Genomic DNA, 12,420 nt, shown 5'->3' with positions numbered 1-12,420 from the left:
GAGGCAATTATGCAGATAAACAAATTAGGTACATTAATTATATTAAATATAATAGTTTGGGTATGAAATACATAATATGTACATATATATACGCACAAAAGAGGGAGACTTTCAGATATATATCAGAGTCTGACGTGACTCTATCTATCTTTGTATCTTTTTCCCCCTCTCGTTCTTCCTTCTGTTACTACTATATCTCTCTCTTCCTCCCTGTCTCTCGTTGCTCACCTATTTTCTACTTCCTCCCCTTTTTTCTCCCTGTACCACTCTTTCTCCTTACCCCTCGCTGGTCACATGTGTCCAGCCCTACTTCCTTTCTTCCTTAGCTATTGCTAAGCACGCACACAAACATTCCTCATCCCACTTCCTTCCAGTTCATTGCTTCACAGCGTTCAATATACACATATTTTTTCACGTCTGCCCGTCTAGCCTTTTCTGTTTATTTTCACTGTTTCATTTTCCTGTCTTGTTTTCTGTCCGCCACTACATTCCTCTATGGTACAAATTTAATTTAAGGTCTGTGGGAAGAGCCATTTTATCGATGCGTCCTGCCCTAACTCTTTGAAACGCCAGTGTTAGAATGGAGGCAGCTGATGAAGGAAATGTTCTCTATGTGGCCTGTGTGTTTTCTGTACTCTGTTTATCATTTGTCTACGTTTTGTTTGCAACGTCCTGTACCCAGATATGCATCTATATATACAGGTAGATGTAGGTATGTACATACATGTATGTATATATGCATATACTCATTATTTATATATATATATATATATATATATGCACAGGCACCAGCCAATAGTTATAGTAGTGTATAAATTCTTCATACTTACCCCAAAGTTTTTTTATCTAACTTGTTAAGGGGTTTCTATATATATATATATATATATATATATATATAAGAACCCCTAGACAAGTCAGTCAAATGATGAATTATAAATATATATATATATATATACATACATACATAAAACACACACACATATATAAAATGTACATTATCATAGTAAACACACATACATATATACATCAGCCTCTAGTCATGAATTTGTGTCGTGTATTAAATTTTCATAAAATATTTACAGAAGGCTGAAACTGATGGTTATTGCATAATTTATGAATGATGTTATACAGTAAATGTTTTAAGCTATCTCTCTCAAATACAACCTATAACTCTTTATTCCAGCCAAGGTGGAATCACTCATGTCATTCCTAGAGTAATGATATGGGTGTATCCAGATATTCCCACCCTGACCATCCCACTTTTTAAGGTATATTGAAGTGCATCATTTTTAGTGTCCTTTTGTTTTGTTCTTTTTTCTTGGTTGTTAGATGTATTATTCGAAGTAGCTATGGTCACTATTTCTGGTATATCAAGCAACTATGTAATGACTTCCTTGTTGTTGTCATATCTGCAGCTATATTTGTTGCTGTTTAGTCCCGAGTCAGCCCTGAACAATCAGGCCTATGATCAATAGCACTGCAATTGTGATCATCCTGCCATTTACATTATATAATGTATCAGTTACATTTGTAAAATGAGAGGAGTTATTTGAGGGAATTTTGGCTATTTCAAGAAGACTGAGCAATCACCTTGATCTCCTATTTGCTTGTCTCTCATCATTAGGATTGCAATAGAGAGTCCCAACAATTTAGTGAAGAACCTATAGTCTCAGCTGCTGATTCAGCAGGATACTATTTATGTCTATTTTTAGATTCATCAAACTTAAAAGGAAAAGGCAGACGAGTAAAAAGAAGAAGAATCTCACAGGAGTATGCTTGATAGTATCTGCTTTCTAAGATCTGAAGTTGATACCTTACTCTGTGATGCTAGATTGATGCTATCTCCAGCAAAGAAATGGGAGAAAAATTCATTCTATATTTTTGTTCAGCATCAAAACTGATGCCGATGGTTGCAGAATATTAAATAAAGGTACATGTGGCTCAAAAAGCTGTTAGGGTAGAGTGCCATTGTATATTAAACAGGAAGCCTCTGTTTATCATATTACATTGTTAGCCCCACTTCTTTTGCAAAACTACTGAAGTGAAAGTAGGGGCATAATTTTGTGGGTCTTTACTATTATTTTTTTTTTTTTGATTTAGGAGTTAAGATAATTAATGTTTTGTACTATGTAAATAATACTCAGACTTAATAGATTGTTTGTTTTATTTTTTAATTCCACCATTATAGAAAATAAGATATACTGAACTATATGACAAAGTAAATCAGTGAAAGATTGTATCAGTGCCATGTGGTGTGTGTGTGTATTATGTCTGTGTGTTATTCACTCTATGTATGTGACTGAGAAAATGTGCTATTCACTGTATACATATATTTCTTCATATATGCCTGCATATATGTTTGAATGTGTATATCCCAGCATGCACGCATATGTGCGTGTGTGTGACTACCAGAGTGGATAATAATTGATATTCAAAGCACTTTTTTCCCAGTGAGTCAGTGCAGAAGAACTGATCATTTTGTGGACGCTGTTAATCTTATGAAAATACTCTCAAAACCTCCCTAAAAGACTTGAACGTTAATCCAGAGTTAGTGGTGGGGCAGAAGACCTTGTTGCGGAGACTTCTACCAAGTGTAAGCTTATACAAAAAGGTGCCATCAAGTCTGAGCAGATCAGGAACAGACAAGATGAGCAGAAGTGGGAACTGAGAAAACCCAGGGTTACTGGTGTATTGGCATAAAAAAATCCTTTAAACCATGTGTGATAAAAGAGTTTTAAATCACAGTCATCGTTCATATAGATGGATGAATGTGTGTGTGTGCGTAAGTGTTTGTATCAGCATAGCTCTATACACGTGAGCTTGAGAATGAGTGAATGTTAGAGTGTGTGTGTTTGTGCTTATGTGCTTGAGTGTGTGAATGAGTGTCTGAGCATGTGTGTGTGTGTATGTGTGTGTATGTGTTGAGAGTCTGTGCATATGTATGAGTTTGAGAGCATGTGAGTGTGTGTGTATGTAAGTGTTTGTTTCATTGTATGAACCTCTGTGCATGTGAATGCGTATAAGTGTGTATCTCTGCATATGCAGTGTTTGTGTCTCAGTACATATGTGTGTGTGTGTGTGTGTGTGTATGTATGTGTGTGTATGTGTGTGTACGTGCGCATGTGTGAGAGTACGTTCATAGTGAGAGCTTCTTCACTATGCCTGTATTAGGTAATGGATGTCTTACTGGCTGCCAAAATGCAGAATTATATTAAATGAAAGATGAAAGAAATGGAAGTAGAATCAAATCTAAAGATCAAAAGAAAAAAAAAAAGAAATAACATAAAAATACAAAGAGAAAATAGAATATGGTAAGCAATAATAATGTTGTGTACTAAAGAAATAGAATCCACAGATTTCATTTGAAGTCTAGAGCCAGAGGGTAGGTGTCAACATTCAGGACAAGAAGAATAGTCGGTCTTTTGGTAGCAAAAGGTGGACCATTAAAGAAAAGAAAACAAACTAAATGACTATTAAAGGGGAAAAATGTAGGTCATTTTTTTTATTCATTTAATGACTCCCATTGAACTGTTTTTGGCTGAATATTCCAAGTGCTGGAGATTATATGAAAATGATGATGATCATGATGAGCTCTGGCAAAAGATTCAACAGATGTTCTTTTATTGCATTTTACTGCTCTTATGGGTTTTAGTCATTGGACTTCAGCCAGTGTGAGGCACCAGGTTTTTATTTAGTTGATTGTATTAAATTCCAATGCTTTTTTTTTAAGTACCAGGCATAAAAAAAAAGTACTGGGGTCAATTTATTTGACTACAAATTCTCCAAGGTGGTGCCCCATCATGGCCACAGTCTAACGATTGAAACAAGTAAAAAAAGAAAAAAAATTAATTAACACCAGAGGAAGTAAGAAGACAAAGTGAAACAAGGTGAAAATAGAATGTAACCAGACCAGAATGTAGAAGTTTTAGGTATAGAAAATACTTCATGCTTAATCTATTGCTGAACCTCTGTGATTGACATCAGAGTAGAGTATATGCCCATGTATCATATATGCTGCTGTTATTGTTCTTACTGTATATACTGATATCATAGACCATCTCCAAGAAGAAATATTATTCACTCACCAACTCACTACAATCACTGGCTTATGAATACATATTGTTCACCCACTCTATTCTACAGTTTCCATAATGGCCTCTGCTACTTTTCTACTTTGAAGACCACCTCCTACTCAATCCACCTTACCCACTTGTCTCTCGATCATGCTCTTTCCCCCTTCATCTTTACCAGCTCACACCTTCCAAACTCCAAACTAAACACTTCAATTCTTCCTTTCCAGCTGTGGACTCCTTTTCAACCATGTCACTCTTTGTCGATATCTTTCTAGAACTGCAGTTCTCTGAAACTCTCTAACTCCTGGCCTTTTTTTTTTCCTTTTTCTACAGGCATCAACACCCAGAGGATCAAACTGAACACGAACCTCCCCAATTTAAGAGAACTTACTCAGGTTAAGGGTTGTCTCTCTCATTCTCTAACAAATTATAAAAAAAAGTAAAAAATGACAGAATACGGTCACCTCAAAATACATAGTCTTGCAAACTGTATAATGACCTCACTAGTGCTGGTGACATAAAAAAAAAGCATCCAGTTCACATCGTTAAGTGGTTGACATTAGGAAGACCATCCAGCCATAGAAACCCCTCCAAAGCAAACACTGAAGCATGATGCAGTCCTTGAACTAATTAGGTCCTGTCAAACCATCCAAAATATGCCAGTATAGAATATGGATGTTAAACGATGGTGATTATAATTGAAATCAGAGTTACACTTTATGTTCCAATTGGTCAGTCTTAATCAAACTGACCTCTGACCAAAAAGGTTTTACCTATGATGTTCTTGCCTTCAAAATATAACATATCTATGACATCATTCAATGTGTCATTCCCTTTTTAATATAAAATGATTTGAGGGGAATCTGACTACAGGTTAAGCAATCACATAGAACCTCCACTCTCATTGCCATATATTGATCCAGTTTTGAAGATAATCCTTCCATCTTTGTATCATTGGTTGTTGCTATGTGACTGCTATGGAATTTTCATGGAGGAATGCAATAGAGTTTTCTCGGTGCCTCCTTGTAAGTCATGACTGAGACATATATGAATCGAGTCCAGATGATTTTAGATCTGTTTGAACAGGGCTAATTTGGGTTAGGATTCAAGCAATAAAAAATAGCAAATGAGTGATTCTCTATTTGGTAGGTTAATTTTTAAAGACTTATTCACTGTTCACTTTCTCTGCATATTCATTGTATTGTTCATGCAATTTTGCTTACCTCTTCTACTGAATTGTAGTGCACCTGAGCACTGTATACAATAAGTTCATTATTATTATTATTATTATTGATCGAGAGAACAGCACATGTCATCAAAGTAACACTGGGGTACAAATATACAAAACCTAATACACCCATCATGATTACCTATCTGATAGGGGTACACCAGGCACATGCATCACAACCATATGGTGATCTTATACCATATGATCTTGCAGGTGGGGGCCCTGTTAAATTTTTCTTCTGGTCGAGTAGCCCATCCTGCTCAAAAGGTCCCTGAATAAGGATTAAGGATGTTGAACAAAACAACCATGTTCTCAGAATTAAATTATTCAAACCCCAAAGAATTCACATAAGCTATGATACTCCCCAACTACTGCTTGTGGTCAGAGATGCACATATCGTCAGTCACTTAGGAGTGTGTTCAATTGGTTATGGTCAGACAACTGACAAGCAAATCTGTGGTATTGGGCAGAATATTATTATTATTATTATTATTATTATTATTATTATCTGCTAAAAATAAAGTAAAATCTCCCTCAATTCATCCTGTAGTGTTTACAAAAGTGAACACTGGCTAATGTGGTCAGAGACCTGCTGTTTCCATTGAAAATGGGATAGTTATGGCTGGGATGCTTTTTGTTTTTTTTATTATAAGCTAGCTGAAGTAGGATTGATCTGAGGTTAAATGACAACAGTAACATCAACAACAAACACCAGCAAAGGCCAACACAGCTTATACTAAAGTAAAGTTGAAGAAGAGTTGGCATTTTATTTTAATTAAATAAAGAGCCAGTTATTTTGATGTATGGAAGCAGAGAACAAAGGCATGCCATGGCAAACAAAAGTGAGACTCACACCCATACAACCCACACCAGCCCACATTCGTTGAACCACAATTAGAAATGTCCAATGATGGGTGAAATGAGGACAGAGTCAATGGCAGGACTTAAATTAGAGAGTGATCACTCTATTAAGTCAGGCCACTGGACTGCTCTGAGAAATGATGCAATGTGATATTTTGACCTACAGTTGTTAGTGCTGTCAAGATAGGAAGGTGATGATTGCATTGATATATCTAACACACATACACATGTATGCACACATGTGCACACACGCACACACACACACACGCATGCACGCACACACACACACACACACACGCATGCACGCACGCACACACACCAAACAAATGCCAAAAGGAAAAATGTTTTAAAGAATTCTCCACCCTGCTGCCATGATCAAGCATGGCGGTAGAAGTCAAAACAAAACTTTAAAAAAAAAAATATGAATAAAAAGAATCCCAATAAAAGTATAACAAACGCTGTTAAAGCAATGAACACACACAGAGTAAATAAATTACTCAATACTTTAAAGTATGTGTGTGTACATATGTATGTGTGCGTGTGAGTGCGTGCATATGCAAAGACAGGTCAATAGATAGACGTACAACCAGGAAATTGGCAGAATTGTTTGGGTGTCAGATAGATTGCTTGGAGATATTTATTCCAGCTCTCAGGGCTCTGATTTTAAATATTGCCAAAATCAATTTTGCCTTTTATTCTCATGAAGTTGAACTTTGGAGTACCAATCAAATACAGGACTTCATTCTACTCTCTCTCTCTTTCTCTCCCTTTCTCTCTCTCTTGGAATCAACTATATTGTTGTGTGAGAAGGGTCACGGCAAAGCACTTACAGAATCCTCCACTCCAGAAGTGGGGAATGGTTGAATGAGAACTACAAGCTTCTTCTCCTTAGAGAAAAGTTGATGTGTAATGGAATAATCTATGGAATGGTCAAACAAGCTGTACTGTCTTCTTCCTTACCAGTTTCTCTTGTTTAAACATTCTCTGCTCAAAAGGCAACTGACCAATGGTCTTGTTCTAGCTTGAAAAATAGTGAAATAAATTATTTCGATCAGAAAAACCTGGGTAGCTGTATTTAACAAGACTTATGGCTTTTATTATAATGTTATCTTAACTCTCTTTGCTAATCGAGTGCTGTTCTACTTGTTGAAACCTTACTGTTAATACATAATATATATATTTATATTATTTACATTATTTACATTTGACGGATATTTATCCTTATCTTGTTTGTTGTTAACACAACGTTTTGGCTGATATACTCTCCAGCCTTCATCAGGTGTCTTTTGGAAATTTCGAACTTGGGTACTCATTTCTAAGGTATTTTTCGATGGTATTATTATCATTATCATTATTATTATTATTATTATTATTATTATTATTATTATTCAGGTCACTGTCTAAATAATAATAATAATAATAATAATGATAATAATAAAAATAATAACAACAACAACAACAACAACAACAACAACAACAACAACAACAACAACAACATAAAAAAATACCTTAGGAATGATAACCCAGGTTTGAAATCTCCCCAAGACACCTGAAGAAGGCTGGAGGGTATATCAGCTGAAACGTGTTAACAACAAACAAGATGAGGACAAATATCCGTCAAATATAAATAATGTACATAATTCCTCATCTCTTAAATATAGAACTGTAATATATATTTATATATATCAACAAGATTCTTGTAAAGTCTAACGATGGGGACTACATGTTGTTGCTTAACCCCAGGTCAGCAGTGATCAGGCAGACCTATGATCAAAGATTTCCTAGCCTTCACTAAAGTGTTTTTTTTTCTTTTGTGAATATCCATGAATATATTGCCACACTGCATTCTCTTATTTTTTTTTATTCCTATTTTAAAAAGAAGAGACAGTCATGTAACCTGATTTGAGAGAGATTTCACTGTTGTTTCTAGAGGGTCAAGCAAACATATACAAGTTAGATGTTGTCAGATAAAACTGCAGTAACACTGTATGTTTTTTGTTTGTTTTTTTTTTCTTCTGATTTATGATGTGGGTCACATGGTGAAGGTGTGGTCATTGATGCTGCTCTTTTAATTGGGAATGCTGTAATGGATGTAGTGGTGGTGGTGGTGGTAATCGCGATAGTAGTGGTGGTGGTGGTGCTGGTGGAGGAGGAAATGGTCACTGAATGTTTGATGTAAGAGGCTAGAACATAAAAAAGGATTATATTACTATCGCAGCTGTTTAAATGCCTTTTGCTAATGACACTTTTCTATCTTTTATTGATCCTGCAACAGCAAAGCATCAATTGGTTAAAGACTGGCTAAGGAGGAGAAGGAAGAGGTGTAGGATAGAGATACAATAATAATAACAACAATATCAACAATGTCTGTTGTTGCTGCTCTTGTTGTTGTTTCTGTTAGCTGAGTTTTATGTCTAAGCTGGCAATAAAAATATTTAAAAAATGTTGGTGCTCTTTCTGTCTGGAACATAGTGATTGGTGACTATCATTGTCATCATTGTCATCATCAACCTCTTCATCACTCATCAAAATTCACAACATTCGTCATCATCTTTATCATTAATCTATTTTCCAGATCATCATTCACCAAGGTATAAAACGATGATGATGAATGAAAACATAAAACTGTTATTAAGATTATTCATCATCATCATCGCAGTTATACATAGTGTATTTATACTACTACTACTACTACTACTACTACTACTACTACTACTACCACCCACTGCCTTCATCATTGTCATCATCATCATTGTTTTGGCTATACATCCTGCTAAACCCAATTCTGCCTTTCATTCTTGTGGGCGAGTAACAAATAAAATCAAAAACCTGAACCAATTACATTGACAGTTCTCACTCCAAATTATGGGGCTATGTGCCAATGTATTGCAGAATTATTAAAGTGTCAGACAAAATACCTTGCAGTACTTATTCTGGCACCTTTGTGTTCTGAGAGCAATCCCTGCTGAAGTCAATTTTGTCTGTCATAAATTCAGGGTCTATAAAGTGAAATATGAGTCAAAGACAGGGGTCAATGGTTTCAACTAAATCCCACCCCTCAAAAATTGCTGGCCTTGTGCTCCTATTAGAAATCATAATCTTCATCGTCATTATTATTATTATTATAAAGGCTACGGGCTGGCAGAATTACTACCGTTCCAGGTAAGATGCTTAGCGGCATTTCGTCCTTTTTATATTTTGAGTTCAAATGCAGCTAAGTTTGACTTTACCTTTCATCCTTTCAGGGTCAATAGAATAAGTACCAGCTGAGCACTGGGGTCGATGCAATCGATTTACCCACTCCCTGGAATCGCTGGCCTTGTGCCAAAATTTGAAATCATCACCATCATTATTATTATTGTTGTTGTTGTTATTATTTAGTTTGGGTTTTCATTAGAAATGACAAAAATGCAATGAGAGATAGTGAGGTTAGAAGGAAGAGGTATGTCAGAGAGAGAGAGAGAGAGAGAGAGAGAGAGAGAGAAAGAATGAGAGAGAGGAAGGCAAACCATTGATAATGAATAAATAACCTTCAGTCTCTCCAGCCTATTAGAATATTTCAAACTCAATCTCTTTGATCCCATCAAGTCTGCTCACTAGAACAGAGGCAGTTACAGGGAGGAGAGAAAGAAAAAAAACAAAAATGCAACAAGCAAAAGAGAAAGAAATGCAAAACCAAATACAATACAAGAACAAAAATAAATAATACTGAAACCAAGGAAGAGAAACACAAAGAAAAAGAGAGAAAGAGAGTGAGTATATATGTTTATATATATATATATAAGCACACTCATACACACACATATATATGTATATATAAAGGTTTCATATTAGTTGCAAATTTGTTAAATAAACCTAGAGATTTAGGCTCAACTACAAAGCATAACAGACAGCCATGCTATGTTTGCTGTCACAGCAAAATGTTGCTATTGAAATCATGTAAATGAATTATTTGCCACTAGAGAGTTATGGACTGACATGATGTATAGGATTGTAAGGAATGTAGTGCATACAGTGTGATAAATTTTAATAATGCTGTAGAAGGCAATGTCATGCCTATGACTAGATGATGATGACGGTAGTAGTTGTGATGATGGTGGTGGTGGCGGTCGTGATGACGGTGGTGGTGATTGTGGCAGCAGTAACATTTTGGAGACATAAAAACTTCCAAGTTCACCTCACAAACTAACTGTTTTAATGTCGTTTCTTTTCTGTAGCCATTTTTTATTTCTTGTTTTTACTGCAAAACTAAGAGCAGTTCTGTGTGCCTTGGGTATGTGTAGTGTTTTTATTTTGGTTTTGTATTTTCTATTGTGTCGTGTAGTGATATATAATATGTAATTTGTGTGCATTGAAGGTAATATGTCTGCATAATGTGTGTGCAGTGCCTTTTGGTGGTATTTTCTATGTTGTGCATATTTGTAAAACCTGGCATTTTGGTTATGTACTTATCTGCATTTTTAACAATACCCGAAAAACACCACCCACATCACTCCTTTTCATTGTAGAGATTATTTCTATGTTTAGTCCCCACATTCTGGTTGTCTCAATATCCAGATCTTCATAACTGACATTTAATATTGTCTGCTGGGGTGGATTCTTCGATGAGGAAGCACCTCTTCCCATCTGTCCTTGACAACAATATTATGTCAATTTGCCTTGATCTCCCAATCTGTGTGGACGGATGTATTCTAGTTAAATACAGAGGTTAATTTACTCAACTATCCCAATCCTTCAAATTTTCGTCCTTGTGCCTATGTAAGAAACTACTATTGTAATTGATATTTTTGTTATTTTACTCCATTAGCAAAAGGGATTCTTTAGTTTGGCACAGAGATCAGTTCTCAAAACTGACTATTTTATAGTGTGTAATTCCTTTTTTAACATTTTTTCTTTGTTTCAAAATAATCTAAAAATCTTCCATTAAAATTTTATGTTAATTTAAGTACCAAACAGCAGCTTAATAATGACAAAGTAATTTTACTAAATTCTTCACCATTTTCAAAATTAATTTGAAAAATGGCAGTGTATTTTAACAGAAATATAGTTACAAAAAGGTTAAGGGAACGTGTAGTGAGGCACTGAGGTCACTTCACAAATGACTTTCTATTAATGTCATTCTTTTAAAGTGTGTTATTTGACAATGAGGTCACAACTAGCTGTTTTATCGTTTTCTTTTTAAAGTGTCTTTATTTTAGCATAGAGTTCACTGTATAACTGGTTGTTTTACTATGTCACATAATCTTTTTCAAGAGTGTAGTCATTATATTCTGTTGGGAGGTTTTAATTTGGCACTACAAGACAGCTCAAATTATTGAACAGTTTTGAGATGAGCCAATAATGGACTCTGTCAAAATAGAAATAGTCACAGCTAGTTCTACTCATTGAGAGCAAACACTAATAGTAAACAACTAAAATTTCTAGATGAACCAATAACAGAATTTCTATCTTCTATGTAGACTTTATTTAAACCCTGCTAGGGTTATATTAACCTTTTGTCCTTTTGGGGGTTGATGAATATAGAATTACTCCAAAGCAGTGGACTGGTTGAATTGTTAGTGTGCTGAGGTGAGTTGGCTCATAACATTCAGATGGACAACATCAGTGACACAGAGAGGAGAGATTTACATGAGAAACTATTGGCTTTATGTATGTATACCCATACAAACATGCACATGCATGTGCATGGAAACACACACACACAACTATTAAAAGAGTACATTTGAAGAGGAAATATCCAAATGCAGATCCATAATTTCATGAGACATATGGGAGGTAAGATTTGAGGGAGATTTAGTTGCTGTTTCTAACAAGTAGTGACCTTGTAGATGGTTCTGCTAGCTACTATAAGATGGTGGGTGGCAAACAAGCAGTAAAGTCTAAAACAGAGTCATTTTTTGGTAAATTGGTAATTATTACACGTCTATTAAGTCTTGTGTGGTAAGAGAAAAAGATGCTTGTCATGGAAGGGGACCTTGGAAAAATACTGGACGAGAAAATAATGACGATGATGCTCCTGCTAAAGATGATGATAAAAGGATAAAGTTTATATTTCAATATATTAAGGCTAATACAACATATGATGCAAAATTGGAGAAAAGTAACATTTTTGGTAAGTTGTAGACCAATCCAACCCATGACAAAGTTGAAAACAAAACTGTGATTAAACAAATTTTATAGCAATAATATATAGACAAAAAGAAACAAAATAACAGAGAGAAACATACATACATATATATATATATATATATATATATA

At 35.1% G+C, this 12,420-nt stretch overlaps 2 protein-coding genes across 4 annotated transcripts in view; one reads left to right on the top strand and one right to left on the bottom strand.

Moving 5' to 3' along the window:
* The window catches only part of LOC128247873 (roundabout homolog 2-like), a gene marked incomplete at its 3' end in the record, with an annotated part of 388,217 nt that overhangs the window by 95,809 nt on the left and 279,988 nt on the right, over positions 1–12,420 (bottom strand). The window lies entirely within an intron of this gene.
* The window catches only part of LOC128247807 (uncharacterized), a 123,133-nt gene continuing 120,951 nt past the window's right edge, over positions 10,239–12,420 (top strand). For 2 of the 3 annotated variants that reach the window (XR_008264112.1, XR_008264111.1), the window contains exon 1: positions 10,411–10,435. Coding sequence is in view for 1 of the 3 variants with exons in the window: in XM_052967773.1 (XP_052823733.1) it covers positions 10,360–10,435 (76 nt within the window). In the remaining 2 variants the exon portion in view is untranslated. Of the gene's footprint in view, positions 10,436–12,420 lie in introns of all 3 variants that reach the window. The other variant, XM_052967773.1, reaches the window with a different exon arrangement.

This window comes from Octopus bimaculoides, chromosome 5, assembly GCF_001194135.2.
Source record: "Octopus bimaculoides isolate UCB-OBI-ISO-001 chromosome 5, ASM119413v2, whole genome shotgun sequence".
Taxonomy (NCBI): Eukaryota; Metazoa; Mollusca; class Cephalopoda; order Octopoda; family Octopodidae; genus Octopus; species Octopus bimaculoides.
This window is presented reverse-complemented; position numbering and strand designations above follow the sequence as displayed.